This window comes from Xenopus laevis, chromosome 2L (assembly GCF_017654675.1).
Source record: "Xenopus laevis strain J_2021 chromosome 2L, Xenopus_laevis_v10.1, whole genome shotgun sequence".
Classification (NCBI taxonomy): domain Eukaryota; kingdom Metazoa; phylum Chordata; class Amphibia; order Anura; family Pipidae; genus Xenopus; species Xenopus laevis.
Genome location: NC_054373.1, coordinates 83,148,759 through 83,170,777, shown reverse-complemented (window position 1 = coordinate 83,170,777; position 22,019 = coordinate 83,148,759). Strand labels below are relative to the sequence as shown.

At 39.3% G+C, this 22,019-nt stretch overlaps 1 protein-coding gene across 2 annotated transcripts in view; it reads left to right on the top strand.

Annotated features, from left to right (window-relative positions):
• efhc2.L (EF-hand domain containing 2 L homeolog) overlaps positions 1-22,019 on the top strand; it is a 60,171-nt gene that overhangs the window by 18,891 nt on the left and 19,261 nt on the right. For both annotated transcript variants that reach the window (XM_018246655.2, XM_018246656.2), the window contains 3 exons: positions 369-511; positions 1,931-2,127; positions 18,280-18,413. In XM_018246655.2, coding sequence (XP_018102144.1) covers positions 369-511; positions 1,931-2,127; positions 18,280-18,413 — 474 coding nt within the window. The remainder of the gene's footprint in view (positions 1-368; positions 512-1,930; positions 2,128-18,279; positions 18,414-22,019) is intronic.

Genomic DNA, 22,019 nt, shown 5'->3' with positions numbered 1-22,019 from the left:
GGAGAACAACATGTAGCTACCGAGCTACTGGTTAGGGATCACTGCCTTAAATCATTACATGGTAGGAAAGTATGAAATTATATTCAATCCTACAGTTTTTTATTGCTATACCTACTAAACAATATCTCCATATTGTCCCCGTTAAGGCAGAACTTATGTACAGAATTGGAAAAGGGGGTTTCAGATGGATCAACTTTCTGACTGTGTGTAAAGGGGAGTGGTGAGGCAGATCAGGGGTGTGGCCTATAAGGTCAGTAAATGGTCTAGCCATCTTTGCAAATGTACGAGTTGAATCATTTCTCATACAGTTTTTTGTTACTGCCAATAAAGGATTCAAACCTAATGTTTATTGTGCTGGTTTTCTTTAGGAATGGACTGGAAAGTAACGTGCTCAGATTTGTTGCAAAACTTGACACTGACAATCCTATTGACAAAGAGAGGAAATTTATTGTATCATTTTTCTTGAGCGATGATACCATATGTGTTTTTGAGCCTCAGGAAAGAAATTCAGGTAAGTTAATGGATTCTTAGAAAATCACTTTCATAATAGCTTTAATACTTACCTAACTGCAATCCTCAGGGATCCACCAAGACAGCAGTATGGAGTTCAATAACTTTTAATGGGAACAATTAAATGAAAAGTATCTTGGTTGACAAACACATGGAGCACTGACAGATGGACCTCCTTGCAGAAACACTCAAAGAGCATTGTATATGCTTACAGGCTTTTAACTGCCACTGTTGTCTGCCTAAAGCTTTAAAAAGGGTAGTTCACCTTTATGATACTTGTAGTATGTTATAGAATGGCTAATTCTAAGCAACTTTTCAACTGGTCTTCTTTATTTATTTTTTATAGTTTTTGAATAATTTGCCATATTCTTCTAACGTTTTTCGGTTTTCAAATGGGGGTCACTGACCCCATCTAAACAACAAATGCTCTGTAAGGCTACACACTTTCGTTATTGGTACTTTTTATTACTCATCTTTCTATTCAGGCCCTCTCCTATTCATATAACAGCCTCTCATTCAAATCAGTGCATGGTTGCTATGGTAATTCGAACCCTAGAAATCAGACTTGTAAAACGACAAACTGGAAAAACTGCTGAATAAAAATAAAAATCAAAATAACGTAAAAACCACAAATAATAAAAATGGAAACAATTGCAAATTCTCTCAGAATATCACTCTCTATGTCATAGGAATAGTTAATTGAAAGGTGAACAATGCCTTTAAATAGAATAGAAATGTTTCATATTATGTTGTGGGATTGTGAACCAGCCCAATGTAGCCCCACCCCTTCAGCAGAAGATCTGTTACTCAGAATATGCCCCCGGTATCTTCCCATCTAATTTTCTGCTGATTCATCATCATCATCATCATTTATTTATATAGCGCTGTCAAGATACGCAGTGCTTTCATAGCACATGCTCCGTGCTACAGTCAGTTACCCTAACTTAGAGACTGGTGGTATACAGTAAATGTAGTATATAGAGGACATGATACAGGATAATTCAGATTCTCATTCCATGGCTGCACTGAAACCAGTGCAATTAGCATCAGAATTTAATAATCAGCACTGAAACATGTGAACCTCATTTTCTGCGTGATGATCTGTGACTACCCTTAAGCTTAGCAGTGCAGTGTCACAAGATGAGGAGATCGACAACTGTAATGGCCTGGATAATTACTGTTATAGAGCTGCTGCAAGTGCAGTAACTTCATTACTGTATATGTAATAGGAAAATATGAAATATGACATTTGTAGTCATATGCATTAGTTCTCCTTTAAAATGTCCTGTGTCAAAGGACTTAAATAGAACAAATCCTTCTTTTACTGTCTGTTTCTATATATTTTTAATTTGTTCTTTATAAATTCAAAGATCATACCTTTCTTTATATGTTTGCTTTTTTATGTATTTTATTTTTATAGGAATGATTGGTGGTAAATTTTTAGAAAGAAGTCGCGTTAAGAAACCTGGTCAACAGCTTTTCAAGAGCGAGTTATCTGAATATTTTAGACCTGAAGATCTTTTTGTTGGAGCCCGAGTTAATTTCAATGGCTTCCTTTTCATCTTGGTTGATGCCGATGAATATGTTTTCAATTACATGGAGAGGAATGCAAATGAGGTGAGCAAGATTTTTCATTACTTGTGAAATACATTTTCATCGTTTTCTACAAAGATGGATTCATTCTTTGTACCAGATTGCAAATAGAAATAGAACACTTATGTTGCAGGGTTTATTATCTTCTCTTTTTGAAATATTTTTTTGTATATTAAGGCTTTTTAAAATATTTATTTACAATAGTAGACCTCCCCCATACTAAAGGCAAGTCTTTTTGGTTGCTGCTACTTTAGAGGTGGTTGAATTGCTCACTGCAGACTCCTTCCAATTCTTTAGTTTAGCATAAAAAGCACAGAGGTTGCCCTCCAGGGGTGATACTTATGCCAAAAAGTGTTCTCTGTGAATAACAGATATCAAAGCACATGGTTCCATAGCCCTAACCATAATAATTGTACTAATTACATCAATTCCAACAGACTTTTGCTTAACCCCACTTACTTGGGGTTACTTTTTTCCTTAAAGGGATGTCATGATTTTTATGATGTAGTTTTTATTTCTAAATTACACTGTTTACGCTGCAAATAATTCACTCTACCATATAAAATTTAATTCCTGAACCAGCAAGTGTATTTTTTTTACTTGTAATATTGGTGTGTAGGCAGCCAGTCACATGAATCGGGCAGCTGGGAAACTGACAATATGTCTAGGGAGGGGGGTGATATCACTCCAACTTGCAGTACAGCAGTAAAAAGTGACTGAAGTTTATCAGAGCACAAGTCACAGGACTCGGGCAGCTGGGAAACTGACAATATGTCTAGCCCCATGTCAGATTTCAAAAATTAAATATAAAAAAATATGTTTGCTCTTTTGAGAAATGGATTTCAGTGCAGAATTCTGCTGGAGCAGCACTATTAACTAATCTGTTTTGAAAAAAAACATTTTCCCCATGACAGTATCCTTTTAACAGCCACATTAAATTTACTTTAAAATGCTGTGACCACATTAACTGGTCACCACACTGGCTGCTGATATTACATGATCAGCGACATCTTCCACTATTTTTTCAACAGCCATTTTTCCCTATAGATGTGTAGTGTAGCTGTTTATATACAGAAATATATATATATATATATATATATATATATATATATATATATATATATATATAAATTAGTCTGGAAGCCGGCACAGCACGTCAATAAGTCAAAGTTGCCTGGGTGCAATAAGCCCAAAGTTTAAGTAGAAGAAAAGAGAAGCTCGCACTCTCAGGACTTATCAAGTCAAAAATGGTGTTTATTTAGAAAAAATAACTAACGTTTCGGCTTGCACTATTATGTAAAAATAAAAAGTGAATTTTTCTTCACATGAATACAGTGAGTGCTGATCCTTCTTACTCTATTTATCCTGTTTTTGATCGTGCACCACAGACCAGTTTAATGATCAGAGTGCTGGTACTGCGGGACTACATATATATACATATATATATATTTATATATATTTATATATATATATGGTCCTTGTCATATTTTCAAAACACATAGCGCACTTGGGTTCCTGTGTTGTCTGCAGTAGCTTTACAATAGGTTCTGAAGCATAGGGCGTTATATATCAAGAACATATTCCCCTATATTCTGTTTCAGTGACTATAGACTGTAATTGCAAGAGTTATTTTATAGGGCCGAAATACTTTTAATATCTTTACATTTTAAATACTGTTTACACTATTTCTTATAACATGACTTATGTCAGATGCAATTTCTTCTAACACTAGAATAGATTATGTCACTACATACAATTTAATAATATATTTTGGCAAGGTTGGACATGTGTATATACTGGGGTTGCCACCTTTTCTGGAAAAAAAATACCGGCCTTCCTATATATTTATCTTTTTTCCCTGTTGGGGATCAGCCACCATTTTTACACAGAGTGATATTCGTTGTATTTTCAACTATTCTTCCCACCCCCAACATGCACCATGTGAAGTCTTGGAGCTGAGGGTGAATGCCTTCTTTGATTACTGGAGGAGGCCTCAGATTTGTAGGTAGGTAACAATCAATAAGTACTTGAGTTGAGGTAGTAAGGCAGTGCTGTGGCACGAGCACAACATATACAGAGCATAATAAATGAGGACTTAAATGCCAACTAAATAGCTTGCTTAATCATGGGAATCAGGGTTCATGCTTGGGAAGCTTACAATATTTAGAATTGAGAAAGTATGGGTTTAAGCTTTTATTCTTGCCTGAAATCCATATCTATAGGCTGTAGCTGTTTGGAAAACTTTGCGCTCAGTTAACCTTCGTATAACCTGTGCCAGGTAACTGGAGAAGTTTGTGCGCCACATACCTAAAACATTCATGCTTACCCAAGGCATTGACATTGGCTGCCAGGTGACAGATAAATATAACTGCTTAAAATGTATAAATTTCATCTGGAAGTTGAGCTTGGCTAGAAAAATGCGCAGATAAGAAAACTTTATACATTTTATCTTAAAAATATTCACTATCTATAATACATCACCAGGCAGCATACCAGTAAAACAGCTTTTCTTTGCTCTCCAACGACATTCCATGGTTTATTAATTCATTTTCTTAGCCAGAAACAGCTAATTTAATTCCTTAGCTGTGTTTATGAATAAACTCAAGGGCTGATTTAAAATTTAAAAGCTGCAAGTTTGGCATGTTGAAGTCAGCCCTTTGTTTTTGAAATTAAAATTCTTCTACTTTACCTTTTATGTATAATTATTTTTTGTAATTAGGCTGCACATTTATTTATAAGCTTTTTTTGAACATTGTAAAAAGTAAGGAACGTGTTGTTTTCCTGTCCAAATATGAAAAACAGGCACTTCTAACATTTCTTAAAAGAACACTAAAGCCTTTATACTGATGAGTGGGCTATAAGCAGAGATTATGTTGTTTGAAAGACACACTGGAATAACAGTATGGTACTTTGCATTGTCAGTGAACAGTACATTGAGGACAATTAGAATTGTAGATAAGTTTAATGACTGTAATGATGCAGAGTTCTCCCAAGGGTATAACATTGCTGATTTCAAATGGTGGGTAGGAAAGTCTTCACAGGAGATATATTAATATTGAAGAGAGTGAAAACAATGAGAAAGTTATGGGATACTTATTAATTAATGACTGCTAATGATATTACTACATATCACAACATAAAACTATCACATTGTTTGCCCCCCCACTTCCTCTATTGAGATCCACAACAGAAGAACCCAAAACCAGTAAGACATAGGGGGTTATTTATCAAAGGTTGAGTTGTGTTTTCTTGAAAAATTTGAGTTTTTAGAGGGTAGTTTCACTAAAAACTAGAATTTTTCTAGATTTATTATGCCTAGAATTTGCTAATGTCACGATCGCCGCCCGGAGCAGGTCCTGGAGCTCCGGGCGGCGCGTCCCTCCCTGCCGGCGTCGCTCCCAAAATGGCGGCGCCCATGGCCGCCACGTGGGTAGCGGCGCCGGCGCGATGACGTCAGCGCGTCGACGTCGGCACAAGGACGCCGATGACGTCAGAATGGCGCCAAATTCAAATATAAAAGCCTTACTAAGACGCCAGAATGGCGCCCAAGTATAGGAATCATTTCCTGTGAGAATCCTGGGTTCCCTGTGAGCTTCTATAGCTATATCCTGTTCCTGATTGTTATTTTGACCCTTTGCCTGGACTTTGGACTTTGTTGTTATCTGCCTGCCTGTGAACTCTTGCCTGGATCCTGACTACTCTTTGAATTAACCCTTTGGACACCGCGACCTTGCTCCCTCAAGAGGGCTTCCTCCTCGATCCTGACTACCTCCCTGGAGGGAGCTCCCGGCTCCCTGACATTATACTTGGGCCATGGATCCTACTGAGGAAGCTACGCCTGATGTCGGACGAGCGCTCCGCGGACTGGCATCCCGCATGCAGGAATATGAAGCCCAGCAGTACCACATAGGACAGGCACTCGATACCCTTCTCTCCCGAGTGCCTCCAGCGCCTCCTGCTTCCCAAGCGGCTGCAAATCCTCCCATGGCGGACGTCTCGTCTAGCACAGGTTTCTCGTCTGGTGAGCCTCGTATTCCGCCTCCTCCTCGCTTCAGTGGGGACTCACAGGCCTGCAGAGGTTTCGCTACACAGTGCCAGATCCAGTTCGAGTTTCAACCCTCGCACTTCCCCAATGAACGTTCCAAGGTGGGGTATGTGATGTCTCGTTTGGTGGGCAAACCGCTTGAGTGGGCAACATCTCTTTGGGAGAAGAATTCTCCACTGACTTTTGATGCCAAGGCTTTTCTTCAAGCATTTCGTACTGTGTTTGATGCCCCGGGTCGGGTCACTAATGCCCCTTCTCGTCTTCTGCAACTCCGACAGGGAAACCGCAGTGTCAGTGACTATGCTATTGACTTTAGAACTTTGTTGGCTGAAACTTCCTGGAATGACCATGCCTATAAGGCCGTATTCTATCAAGGTCTGTCTATTCGCATTAAAGATGATCTTGTCTCCAGGGAGTTCCCTGATCTGCTGGAAGATTTGATTGCACTATCCATTAAGGTGGACACTCGTCTCAGAGAGCATCAAGTAGAGAGGGAGCGTTGTAAACGATTTCAACCCTTGTTGGCACCTCGCTTCCAGAGACCTCTCTTGCAAACTCCAGCTACTCAAGCTTCTCCTCCGGAGGAACCGATGCAGGTTGGAAGGGCTCGTCTCTCCGAACAAGAAAGACTCCGTAGACGAATGGCTGGCTTATGTCTGTATTGTGGCGGACAGTCTCATTTTGCGAACTCTTGTCCGGTGAAGCCCACGAGTTCTGTTCCCCGAGGTATATCTAGGGTAACTCATGTAGGGGGCACTACTCCGAAGTCTCAAGAGAACACTCACAGGTTTCTCCTTCCTTTACAGATTCGCCTAACCACTAAGACCATTGTCGGCCCAGCTTTCATTGATTCTGGAGCTGCTGGGAACTTCATGGACGCTCTTTTCGCCAAACACATGGAAGTTCCCTTATTTCCGTTGTCTACTCCGCTTCGAGTCACTGCCATTGACGACAGACCCCTGGAGGCTGAATTTATCTCTAAAACAACGGGGGAATTGCCTGTGCAGGTTGGGACGCTGCATAAAGAAAGACTATCGTTCCTTATTATTTCCTGCCCGTCCGTTCCTGTTGTTTTGGGTCTCCCTTGGCTGCGCCTGCATAATCCCACCATTGATTGGTCCGCAGGACAGATTTCCCGTTGGAGCCCATTTTGCCAGCAGCACTGTCTTCCTGCTGAACCCCTCCAGAGGGTGAATATCTCTATGTCTGATCTGAAGACTCTACCCTCCTTCTACAGGGAATTCTCTGATGTATTCTGTAAGAAATCCGCAGAATTCCTTCCTCCACATCGACCATATGATTGTCCTGTCGATCTCCTGCCAGGAACCATGCCCCCTAGGGGTCGCACCTATCCTCTTTCTCCGGCTGAGACTTCTGCCATGAAAGATTATATTCAGGAAAATCTCCAGTGGGGGTTTATCCGTCCCTCTACTTCTCCTGCCGGGGCAGGTTTCTTCTTCGTGGAAAAGAAGGATGGAGGCCTACGTCCTTGCATTGACTACCGGGGCCTTAATAAAATCACTGTTAAAAACCGGTACCCCTTACCTTTGATTGCTGAACTCTTTGACCAATTGAAAGGGGCTAAAATTTTCACTAAGTTAGATCTCCGTGGGGCGTACAACCTCATCCGCATCCGTGAAGGGGATGAATGGAAAACGGCATTCAACACTCTGGATGGGCACTATGAATATCTCGTGATGCCCTTTGGCCTCTGTAATGCCCCCGCTGTCTTTCAGGAGCTCGTGAATGACATTTTCCGGGATCTCTTGGGAAAGTCTGTGGTCGTGTACCTGGATGACATCCTAATCTTCTCGAAAGACCTCGAATCTCACCGCTCCCAGGTGAAAGAAGTACTCTCTCGTTTGAGGAAGAACTCTCTCTTCGCCAAGTTGGAGAAATGTGTCTTTGAAGTGTCTAAGATTCCTTTTTTGGGTTATATCATCTCCCCAGAAGGTTTCGAGATGGATCCCGTTAAGGTGTCAGCAATCCAAGAATGGCCCCTTCCCTTGAGCACCAAGGCTATACAAAGGTTCATCGGATTTGCCAACTACTACCGGCAATTCATCAGGGGGTTTTCTTCCCGCATTGCACCTATCCTTACTCTCATCCGAAAAGGGGGCAATCCCAGGTCCTGGCCTCCAGTTGCCGTAGAAGCTTTTCAGTCCCTAAAAGACGCATTTTCTTCTGCCCCAGTTCTCCGTCATCCGGATCCTAAGTTGCCCTTTTGCATTGAGGTGGATGCATCTGAGGTAGGTGCAGGGGCTATCCTATCCCAGAGACATTCTACCGATGGGAAATTGCACCCCTGTGCCTTTTTCTCCAGAAAGTTTTCTCCTGCAGAACAGAATTACGATGTAGGAAATCGAGAACTCCTGGCTGTCAAACTTGCTCTCGAAGAGTGGCGTCACCTCCTAGAGGGTTCTTCAATTCCGGTCACGATTTACACTGATCATAAGAACTTGGAGTTCATACATTCTCTCAAGAGACTGAATCCTCGTCAGGCCAGGTGGGCTCTGTTCTTCTCCCGCTTCAACTTTGTCTTGACCTTTCGTCCTGGCTCCAAAAATCGGAAAGCCGACGCTCTGTCTCGAAGTTTCACTCCGGTGGATCGTACTCCTGAAAGACAAGAGCCTATTATTCCTCCTGTCAAGATCATCGCTTCACTGTACCCTCAGTTTGCTGATCAAATCCTGGCTGGTCAATCTTCTGCCCCTCCTGATACCCCCATCGGATTGGCTTTTGTACCTCCTGAGCTTCGTCTGCCTATTCTGCAACAGACTCATAGTTCCAAACAAGCGGGACATCCTGGTCCTGTTAAAACTCTTGAACTTTTACGGCGTCTTGTCTGGTGGCCGACAATCCGTAAAGATGTCAAAGACTTTGTTTCTGCCTGTACTGTTTGTGCCACTTCCAAGTCCAGCCATTCTCGCCCCAGTGGGTTATTACAGCCGTTGCCTGTTCCCTCTCGTCCTTGGACGCATTTGGCAATGGACTTCATTGTTGAACTTCCTCCCTCCTGTGAGAACACCGTGATTTGGGTTGTCATTGACCGCTTCAGCAATATGGCCCACTTCATCCCTCTACGGAAGCTTCCATCTGCAGTGGAGTTGTCACAGTTGTTCATCCAGTTCATTTTTCACCTGCATGGCTTCCCAACTGAGATCGTTTCTGACAGAGGGTCTCAATTCACGGCTAAATTCTGGCGTTCCCTGTGCAAAGATCTAGGTATTAATCTTCAATTCTCCTCAGCTTATCATCCCCAGACTAATGGAGCGGCTGAGCGAGTGAACCAAGCCTTGGAACAGTTCTTGAGGAACCATGTTTCCCTTTGTCAAGATGATTGGTCTGATCTCCTCCCATGGGCGGAATTTGCTCATAACAATGCCTGCCACACTTCCACTGGAAGGTCTCCATTTATGTCGGTGTATGGTCAACACCCTCAAGCCTTCCCACAAGAGTTTTTGTTGTCTGATGTTCCGGCCACGGATGACCATGCAGCCCACATGTCTGCTGTTTGGGCTGCAACCAAGTCAAACCTGGAGAAGAGTGCTCTGGTTCATAAGACGTTTGCAGATCGTAGACGTAGACCCTCTCCTCCCTACAAGGTCGGTGATAAAGTCTGGTTGTCTTCCAGGAACATTCGGTTGAAGGTACCATCTCCTAAGTTGGGTCCGAGGTTCGTAGGTCCATTTTCCATCTCAGAGGTGATCAATCCTGTGGCTGTCAGAGTTCAGCTTCCCCCTGAGATGCGAATTCCCAACGTGTTTCACGTCTCCTTGGTGAAACCCGCTACCTCCAACCGCTTTTCCGTTGTCCAGCCTCCCCCTCCTACTATCTCTGTGGATGGTCAACAAGAATATGAGGTGGAGAAGATCCTTGACTCCAGAATCTCCAGGGGTTCTCTTCAGTACCTCATCAAGTGGAAAGGCTTTGGCCTCTGATGTCCATGCTCCTCGTCTGGTGAGGGAGTTCCACTCTATATTTCCCCAGATGCCCTGTCCTGGTGGTCCAGAGGCCCCCCGTGAGTGAGGGGGTACTGTCACGATCGCCGCCCGGAGCAGGTCCTGGAGCTCCGGCGGCGCGTCCCTCCCTGCCGGCGTCGCTCCCAAAATGGCGACGCCCATGGCCGCCACGTGGGTAGCGGCGCCGGCGCGATGACGTCAGCGCGTCGACGTCGGCGCAAGGACGCCGATGATGTCAGAATGGCGCCAAATTCAAATATAAAAGCCTTACTAAGACGCCAGAATGGCGCCCAAGTATAGGAATCATTTCCTGTGAGAATCCTGGGTTCCCTGTGAGCTTCTATAGCTATATCCTGTTCCTGATTGTTATTTTGACCCTTTGCCTGGACTTTGGACTTTGTTGTTATCTGCCTGCCTGTGAACTCTTGCCTGGATCCTGACTACTCTTTGAATTAACCCTTTGGACACCTCGACCTTGCTCCCTCAAGAGGGCTTCCTCCTCGATCCTGACTACCTCCCTGGAGGGAGCTCCCGGCTCCCTGACAGCTAAAAGCCTGAATCCGTAAATATTCCATTTAAAACTTTCGAGGTCATGTAGAAGTCAATGGCCCAAATAATTTTTGGGTTTTTTATGGAGGTTTGCGCTCAAAAATTCAAGGTATTCAAGGTTTTTTAGCCTATAACTCCATAAATTCAAGGTATTAGAGTTTTTCCCCTATTGCATTCAAGCAAGTTTTTTAGATTCAGGTTTTTTCATAAATAAGATGGGAAATAAGATAATGGGAAATACACTAGTTGGTGAGATGTTCTGTTTATTGAGTCAGGGTTCAACAGTAGCTTACAAAAATGATTTACTCAATGTAAGCAGCTTGATGTTATATATTGTATCCTCAATGCAAATCTAACCATGTGGCCTGTGAATATGTAAAAAAACAAATAAAATGCCCTGGAAAATATATATAAATGGAAAAAAAAGTGATCATTAAAATTTTCTGTAATTGCAGCGTAGTTATAGATTCAAATTTCTTAGCTCAGGTTTTGAAAAAGAAGAGACCATGCCAGTTATGCACTCAATGTCAACACTCATTTAAAAAGAACTTCAGCAAACTTTTCCAGAATTTCTTTCTTCAATAGTGTACTGTACCAATGTCAATTATGCAAACAATGTGAAGATTAGCCCAGCTCTGCACATCCTGGTTTAGAAACAAAATCACCCTTTTACTATGCAAATCATCCAAGTTGGTTTGCTGATGTGGTTGTATCAACACTGTTTTAGCCATATTGGTTTGTTTTTGTCATGTTTCACTTAGGGGCAGATGTATGAAGGGTCGAATATCGAGGGTTAATTAACCCTCAATATTCGACTAGGAACTAAAATCCTTCGACTTCGAATATCGAAGTCGAAGGATTTAACGCAAATCCTACGATCGAACGATCGAAGGATTATTCCTTCGATCGAACGATTAAATCCTTCGAATCGAACGATTTGAAGGATTTTAATCCAACGATCGAAGGAATATCCTTCGATCAAAAAAACTTAGGCAAGCCTATGGGGACCTTCCCCATAGGCTAACATTGACTTCGGTAGCTTTTAGCTGCCGAAGTAGGGGGTCGAAGTTTTTTTAAAGAGACAGTACTTCGACTATCGAATGGTCGAATAGTCGAACGATTTTTAGTTTGAATCGTTCGATTCGTAGTCGTAGTCGAAGGTCGAAGTAGCCCATTCGATGGTCGAAGTAGCCCAAAAAACACTTCGAAATTCGACGTTTTTTTACTTCGAATCCTTCACTCGAGCTTCATGAATCAGCCCCCAAATCTTTGTAGCTCTTGGGCACTGGGATGCAAGTCCTCATAAGTATTCATTTCTCCTCTACTTTCATTTCTAATGTAATTGTACACACATGTACAGGCATAATAATATACATATGCCTCTGTTATGACTTTGATGGACCAACTGAATCATGGATATTCAGTGATGCAAGACTTCTGGGAATCATAAATGTGACTGTTGCTGCATGCCCATTTCCTTGTTTGCATAAAAATGTACACAAGGGTAAAATAAACAAGACCTTAAAAAAAAATGCAAATATCATGTTTTCAGTACAAAAAGCAAGGTTTACTAAATAGTGAAAAACGTCATGGGTAACTATATCACAGTTGTTTTGTAAATTATAATGCCTTATTCTTTGCTAAAGTTGTTTGCATTTATTGAGGAAAATAAATTTATATTTATGGGAAAATGTACCTTTAAGCACAGGCAGTGAGTATACCACAGTGAATTTCAGCAACATAAAACAAGTCAATAATTAAAATCAATGAAAGTCTTTGGGAGAATCTTCACACCAGGGGGTTACATTTCTAAAATAAAACAAAACAACAGCAACAAAAGAAGCTAATATTATGGAAAATGTGAAACTGAAAGTTATATGAACAGATGGTTACAACACAAAATTTTAATATAATTATGGTTTCAAGAGAGTTAAAGCAAACCAGATAGGGGGCATCCCTTGGGGGCACAATGGAGATACTGATCCTTTTTAATGAATCTACAAATAAACAATATATTTTTTTATACTATTTTTGGTGGAGTTCGTCTGAGTGCTTGGATGCCCCCTATCTGGTTTGCCATTGGTTTATCCGCTCCCTAAGCTGAGGGGCTGGGGCTGGTGCACCCGGACACCTGTTCTACATGGTAAGTGACATATATTGTGTCCTGTGCCCCTATTTTGTTGTCGTTTTCTTATTGTTTCAGGAGAGTAAAGCCTAGTCAGTTCTGATTTAACCACTGCATATCTACTACTTCAAATAATTTTATTCCAGAAACTGCCCTACCTGTTCACCTTCTAATCAATGTAGTGGGACTCATATTTTGTTTTATTATTAATACTCTATTATGCTCTGTACATGTACATATTTCTGGCAATCTCGAGACTGGCAATAATCAGTTCTGAATGTGTTGATCTTGTTCCCCTTGTGCAGAACAGATACAAGTATGGGATCCGTTATCTGGAAACCTGTTATCCAGAATGCTACAAATTACAGAAAAGCCTTCTCCCATAGACTCTCTTTTATCCAAATAATCCAATTTTTAAAAAAAAACTATTTCCCTTTTCTGTGTAATAACAGTACCTTGTACTTGATCCAAACTAAGATATAATTAATCCTTATTGGAAGTAAAAGCAGCCTATTGGGTTTATTTAGCGCTTACACGATTTTCTAATAGAAGGTATGAAGATCCAAATAATGGAAAGATCATTATCTGGAAAACCCCAGACCCTGAGCATTCTGGATAACACGTCCCATACCTGTAATTATTATTAAAGCACCAACATATTCTGCAACACTGTACAAAAGATTGATGTATACAACAAGCATACAGATTACAAATAATGATTCCATTCCACATGTTTCAGACCTCTAGGGTCCTTCCTCTGGTGCAACTGCACCAGAGGAAGGACCTTAGAGTTCCGAAACATGTAGTGCTTATGCATCCTCAATAAAACACAACACTGCATTGTAACCAGCTCTCCAGTGGAATCATTATTTGTACCCTGAAGTTTATGTGGACCTGGCGAACCCCCCACTGTATGATTGAGCAACTGACACTACTACACCAAGGAGATATCCAATTTGTGTTTGAATCTTGTTTGCATTATATACAAATACTGACTGATAGGAGTTTAAGAGTTCATGAGAGCTTACAATTTAAACGTTTGCCTACTAAGTCTACAAACACTCACTGTGAAGAGTTTAGGAGACAGGAATAAAAATGGCCAGGTCCAGTTCTGCTTTTTAAAAGGGTAGTTCATCTTTACTGAAACCGTAAGTATGATGTAGATAGTGATATTTTGAGATTATTTGCTATTCGTCTTTATTTTCTTTTTTTGTGGTTGTTGAATTCTTTAACTTTTTGTTCAGCACCCCCCCCCCCAATTTAGGGTCCAATTTTTCCTAGCACCCAGGCAGTGACTTGAATGAGAGGTTGGAAGATAAAAAAAAAAGGGAAGACGCGAAGAAAAATATATCTAGGCTATAGATATGGGGTCATTATGGATTTTAATATACTTGTATAAAAAACATTTTTTCTTAGATTTTGATGTGCAAGAGTTCCATTTTTATGTGGTTAGTACTGTACCTATTTTAGTCACTAGGATAACGCATTGCACAAATTTATTTATTCGTTTTTTGACAAGGAGGGTCTCTATGCGGTCAGTATATCACAATTGATTTAAAACTAGCAGCTTTCAAAAGCAATTTTATTTATAAAAACTGTAACTTTAAAACCATGTATTCTTTTTCATTAAAGGGGAAACTTTATTATAAACAATCCACTAAACTGTAGTGAAGTATTTGCCAGCTTTCTTGGGGAGCAATTTACTCTATTCTTCCAAGAAGATTGCTCCAGGCTGTTCAAGTTAATCATATGAATTTTGTATACCTCAGTTGGATAAAGATAAGGCTTTAATTTGGCAGTTGTAGGCCAAATACCCTTTTTTGCTCTTGAGCCTCTCCAGTATTACTTTGCTATAGGCTTAGGACCACCATCCTGCTAAAAGATTAATTGTGTACAACCCTTAGTTTTCAGCAGATTGCATCTAGTTCTCTTGTAGTATTTTCATATATTTAACATAATCCATGCTTCCTTCTTTTTACATTTATGTAGGGGAGTATCAAATAATCAATTACAGGTATAACATTACCTATACAGGAACCTGTTATTCAGAAAGCTCTGAATTATGGGAAGGCAATCTCCTTTGGACTAAATTATAACAAATAATTACATTTGTAAGGTTTCCTTTTCTGTTTTACTCTCCTTTTCTGTATTGTTATAAAACAGAACCTTGTACTTGTAAATCAGATGAATGAATTCATACTGGCACAGAACAGTCCTATTGGGTTTATTTAAATGTTAAAAAAATCTTTTAAGGGATACTGTCATGGGAAAATTTTTTTTTTCAAAATGAATCAGTTAATAGTGCTGCTCCAGCAGAATTCTGCACTGAAATCCATTTCTCAAAAGAGCAAACAGATTTTTTATATTCCATTTTGTAATCTGACATGGGGCTAGACATATTGTCAATTTCCCAGCTGCCCCAAGTCATGTGACTTGTGCTCTGATAAACTTCAATCACTCTTTACTGCTGTACTGCAAGTTGGAGTGATATCAACCCCCTCCCTTTTCCTCACCAGCAGCCAAACAAAAGAACAATGGGAAGGTAACCAGATAGCAGCTCCCTAACACAAGATAACAGCTGCCTGGTAGATCTAAGAACAACACTCAATAGTAAAAACCCATGTCCCACTGAGACTCCTTCAGTTACATTGAGAAGGAAAAACAGCAGCCTGCCAGAAAGCATTTCTCTCCTAAAGTGCAGGCACAAGTCGCATGACCACGGGCAGCTTGGAAACTGACAAAATGTCTAGCCCCATGTCAGATTTCCAAATTGAATATAAATAAACTCTGTTTGCTCTTTTGAGAAATGGATTTCAGTGCAGAATTCTGGTGGAGTAGCACTATTAACTGATGCGTTTTGAAAAAAAAACATGTTTTCCGCCTTTAAGGTATGGTGATCTATTATCTGAAAAACCCCAGGTCCACATTGAGGATAATAGCTCCTGTACTTAAAAGGAACTAGGTGAAAGCACATCCGAAAGTGTGAAAGTTCATTGTGTTCATCAAAGAACTTGTCATAAAATGGCCCAGTCTATCTGTAGCACTAGTGTAAATGAACTAGTCTGAACAACCTAGACCAAATGCACCTGGAACTGGAAGAATTGGCAAAAATGCCTTCAACATAGTGTACAAAGTTGTTATGTACTTATCCAAAATAGGTAAAGCCGTTATTCCTGCAAAAAAGATGGCACTAACAATATTAAATGTGGGGGACCGAATACTTATGCAAACCGCTATTGGGAACTCACTGCTTTAGAAAGAGGAACTTTTCTGTCTGCTTCTTTTTCAAGTTGAGCCACAGCCTATAAGGTTGTCACCTAGCTGGTATTTTACCATTGCTTGATGCCAATGTTATTCATAGGGAAAAAAAGCATAAAAATATAGAAAGGACAATATTTTTTTCCATAAAATGTGGCAAACCTAGCTACAGGAGGCATTGTGGTTTGGGTCTGGCAGGTTATATCAATTACTTTTCCTACTGTCTGTTTTCCCTGCTAACACCTGTTATGATCCAGCTGTAGACAATAGCCCAGTTAAGGGCCAATTAAGCCTACCTCATCCCATATACTGTCCTGAGTGTCTGTCCAAGTATCTTTAGTCCTGTAAATCCACTCCTGCCCTTGTTCTTTGTATTCTAACTGCTTTGGGTTTTGACCTTACTTTTACTATCAATCAACAATCCGATTAGGTTAATTCAATGTTTAAATTATTTTTAAGTAGACTTAAGGTAAGGCGATCCAAATTAAGGAAAGATCCCTTATCCAGAAAACCCCCAGGTCCTGAGCATTCTAGATAACAGATCCCATACCTGTATTGCCATTACATTATACACTTCAGAAAGTAGGAAAGTTACACTGCTTTGAAAATATCACAAATATCTTACTAGCTCAACCTAACCATTTAACTTTTGATGGCTGCTTTCCTAGACAGTACAGGACAGCCAGTGCCCAGAGGTATTGTGTAACTTGCTTTGTAGGATGCCAATCAACTCCCATCTTATAGATGGGCAGCACTACTAGTTTGTTCCTCAGCTGCAGACTATAAATCTTTACCTATGGAGGCCACTGTGATTGTCTAAAGGTCAAAATGCCCACATCCTACTGTACTTGTGGGTAGTTCGTGTTGGGACACACCAAGTGCTCAATAATAACAGAGAAACCACCTTTTAGAGGATCTATGGGGAGTTTAAAAATGGTGTGATGTTTATAGGTAACAATCGTTTGAAGCCCAAATTTAAATGAGAGGCCATATATTATTTATTATGAGCTGTGTGAGTAGGATCCGTTTTATATCCCTCATAAATGAGTAAAATAGTAAGCTGATATCACCTACTTAAACCCACTTCTTTCTAGTGAGTCTTAGAACATACTGAAATGTAAATAAGTATTAATTTTGAGGTCTTTACTAAAGATAGCATAACAGGGTGAAACAAAGTCCATTCTCAGTTAAAAATGTACCAAATATTCACCACTGGGTGGTGAACTCGCCTTGAAAATGTATTTACATTCTTTTTTTCCCAGTTGCTTTCTGTTCAGTTGAAGTGAACTTGTGAATTTAATCTAAACGGACTATGTGCAGTCATATACTGTACACTGCCTAACTAAGGTTTTATAGACTTTTATTAATTATACAAGAAATTATGTGGTTTCATTGTAAATAGTAGGGGCATTTTTCATGTATTTTTATCACCTGGTTACAACAAAATATAGGTATGCAACCTGGGGGTTTCTGGGTAAGGAAGCATTCTGTAATTGAGATCCCCATACCTTAAATTTGCTAACAAAAACATTTAAATATTAAACAAACCCAATAGGATTGTTTTTCCTCAAATAAGGATTACCCATTTTAGTTTGGATCTGCAAGGTACTGTTTCATTAATACAGAGAAAAAGGAAATTGTGTTGAAAAAGGTGAATTCATTGTTTAAAATGGAGTCTATGGGAGATGGCATTCCTGTAATCCAGAGCTTTCTGGATAACGGGTTTCTGGATAACAGATCCCATACTAGAACTACCAAGAGTAGTTTGAGTTTAATTTTGAAGGCAGATCTCCTTACATTGCAATTTTTGCAATTTGGAGCTGTATTTCCTATTGTTTAGGGTGACAGGTTAAGGGGGCCCCATGGGTGGTGCATATATTAAAAATAATAAGGTTGAAGTTGCTCATTGTATATGTTGCTGCTTTATAAATACGTGATAATAACATAAAAAAATAATATCCCACTGGCTCTATGGTTAATTCAGGTGGTACAGTGGCCGGTAGAGGTCAGGAGTAAGAACTGAATTTCCTGTTGCATTCACTGGGAATACAGCCATATTTTGCACAGCTAAACTTAAATTCATTCTTTGGATGCATGAGTTTTGATAAGGTCATTTCAATGATGTTAACAAGTGCCTAACATTCTGTGATTTTCAGGAAAATAAGAGTTTGATATTCTATCACGGCTGCTGAAAATCAAAGACACATCTGTGGCAATAACAGTTTTTCTCTTTCTAGTTTCCCATGTCTGACATCAGTGTGATAACAAGCAAGCTGAGAAGGATAGGAGAAACAAAATCCAGAGAAATAAAGCAGCACTTTGAAGCTAATGATCCAGCAGGCACCAGCCATATGCCATATGAAATTTTCAGGTGAGGAGATCCCTTTTGTGCTGAAATACAGACAGTTCCCTACATCATATATGCCAGTGCTGGAATTGCTGCTACCTAATTTTTGCTTAGTACAGGTATGGGACCTATTATACAGAATGCTCTGTACCTGGGGTTTTCCAGATACAGTCATATGAAAATCATTTAAATTTTTTTTAATGATTTAATTAAAAAGCAGTGTATGGGAGACAACCTTTCCATATTTGGAGCTTTCCAAATAATGGATCCCATACCTGTACTACCATTCCTTTCCCCTGGAACACTCACTGTTTAGCAATATTTTCTGTAGGCTGCACAAATGGGACATATTTCAGTTTAGTGTGAGGCATGGACCTCCTAGATGTATCTAGATTTATTTTGAACATACATTTCAAAATCACATATATAGTTTAATAACTAAGCAATGGTTGGTCAGCTCAATAAATGTCATGGCTTTTATTACATTACGTCTATTTTACCTTCTGATCTACAGTAGTACAGCCTAATATGTAATAAAAACACTACACTGCAAATGCTTAAAGGGATCCTGTGTTTTTCAAAACGCATCAGTTAATAGTGCTACTCCAGCAGAATTCTGAACTGAAATCCATTTCTCAAAAGAGCAAACAGATTTTTTTATATTCAATTTTGAAATCTGACATGGTGTCAATTTCCCAGCTGCCCCTGGTCATGTGACTTGTGCCTGCACTTTAGGAGAGAAATGCTTTCTGGCAGACTCCTGTTTTTCCTTCTCAATGTAACTGAATGTGTCTCAGTGAGACATTGGTTTTTACTATTGAGTGTTGTTCTTAGATTTACCAGGCAGCTGTTATCTTGTGTTAGGGAGCTGCTATCTGGTTACCTTCCCATTGTTCTATTGTTTGGCTGCTGGGGGGAAAAAGGGAGGGGGGTGATATCACTCCAACTTGCAGTAAAGCAGTAAAGAGTGATTGAAGTTTATCAGAGCACAAGTCACATGACTTGGGGCAGCTGGGAAATTGACAATATGTCTAGCCCCATGTCAGATTTCAAAATTGAATATATGAATATAAAAAAATCTGTTTGCTCTTTTGAGAAATGGATTTCAGTGCATAATTCTGCTGGAGCAGCACTATTAACTGATGCATTTTGAAAATGTTTTTTTCCCCATGACAGTATCCCTTTAAATTGTACAATTTCTCCATTAGATTTCATAGGATCCATTATCTGGAAACCCATTATCCAGAAAGCTCCAATTCCCACAAACTCCATTATAATCAAATAAGTAAAATGTTTGCAAATAATTTCCTTTTTCTTTGAAGTAATTGAACTGTATCTTGTACTTGATCCCAACTAAGAAATGATAAATCCTAATTAGAGGTAAAACAATCCTATTGGGTTAAATTAATGTTTAAATGATTTTTTAGTAGACTTAAGGTGTAAAGATCCAAATTACGGAAATATCCCTTATCCAGAAAACCCCAGGTCCCAAGCATTCTGGATAACAGGTACCATACCAGTATATATATATATATATATATATATATATATATATATATATATATATATATATATATATATATATATATATATATATATATATATATATCTTATTTTGTGAACTATTTCTGAAATCCTAGCATTGCGTAAATTTCTTTAGACCTTTTTCTTTAGGTGCAACTAGTTATTTTGCTGAATTTTCCTGTATTTTGCACAATCCATTTATTTAAACAACAGGCCTAGTCCCTCCTAATGAAAAGCAGCTCAGCTGAATGTTTCTAATACAACTGTACTTCACTATAATTAGAGGTCAACCATTGACTCTTTATTTTATACAGAGATTTCTTCAAGTGCTTACAAATATACAAAAACCTAAATAACATAACTTTGTCTTATACTGCTTGACTGATAATGTTCACAGTAAGATTTATCTACAGGATGATGCACGGTGTAACTCATCCCTATATAGTGAAGGAAAATCGTCATGTTTAACATGTGCCTTTCACAGATATGAAACATTATAGTATTTCTGTTCTGTTTGTGTGAGCATTTAAAATCACTCGCTTCTCTCAGGTTTGCAAATTCTCTTTATTTTGAAGACTTTGGTGGTAAGTTTTAATCAATCAAAATTATTTAGGAAGCACAACAGCAAGACAGTATAAGGCTGTTTCTGTAGCATAATCAGAGTTATACTTCCTGTAAGCAAAACCTGTATAGTTTTGTTTTATGGCACAACTTTTGTTATTGTATTTGCCTATATATATATATATATATATATATATATATATATATATATATATATATATATATATAGGCAAATACAAGAGGTCCTCTGCACTCAACCCATTATCAATATATTTAAGACAGAGACATTTTGTGCATACTGCTACTGAAAAATGCCTTACCCTTTAAACAAAACAGGGATTGTTTGTCCATATATTGCAATATATTTAAGATGGCCAACTACGTCAAAGTCATCCCATATATGGCCAGTCCTACGCTTAATTTTCATCTGATTCATTAAGAATTCAATTGCTTAATTGTACATTTTACAAAGGGACTAAGTTTTTCCTGCAGCTTACTAGCTGCTTTCAAAGTAAAACTCCCAAACTTGGCTGCCCTTTTATTAGACACCAGTGGGATCACCTGACTATAGCTGGGAAGGGTGGGAGCTACAACATGGAGCTGGTCACTGCTCCTGTATAACTATAACAAACAAGGGGAAGTTGTGCTCACCATTATTTTTAAAAATATATATATAAAGTTTGGGAACCCCTCTTAATTATTTGGGTTTTGTTTATCATTGGCTGAGCTTTCAAAGTAGTAACTTCCTTTTAATATATAACATGCCTTATGAAAACAGTAGTATTTCAGCAGTGACATACAGTTTATTTGATTAACAAAAAACATGCAATAAGATTCATAACAAAATTAGACAGTTGTATAAATTTGGGCACCCCAACAGAGATATTACATCAATACTTAGTTGAGCCTCCTTTTGCAAATGTAACAGCCTCTAATTGCCTCCTATAGCCTTTGATGAGGGTCTGGATTCTGGATGGTGGTATTTTTGACCATTCGTCCATACATGGACAGCCTGCTTCAAATCATCCCATAGATTTTAGATTTCAATGATATTCAAATCGGGGGACTATGACAGCCATTCCAGAATATTGTACTTCTCCCTTTGCATAAATGCTTATGTAGGTTTTGAAGTGTGTTTAGGGTGTTTCTTTGTCTTGTTGGAATATCCAACTCCTGCGTAACTTCAACTTTGTGACTGATGCTTCAACATTATCCAGAATTTTTTTTTTATTTTGAGTTAAATTCATCCGACCCTCGACTTTAACAAGGGCCCTAGTTCCTGAACTAGCCACACAGCCCCACAGCATGATGGAACCTCCACCAAATTTGACAGTAGGTAGCAGGTGTTTTTATTGGAATGTGGTGTTCTTCTTTCGCCATCCAAAGTACTTTTTGTTATGACCAAATAACTCAATTGTTGTCTCATCAGTCCAAACCACTTGGTTCCAAAATGACTGTGGCTTGTCTAAATGAGATTTTGCGTACAACAAGCGAGGTGTGAGTGCAGAAAGGACTTCTTTCTCATCACCCTGCCATACAGATGTT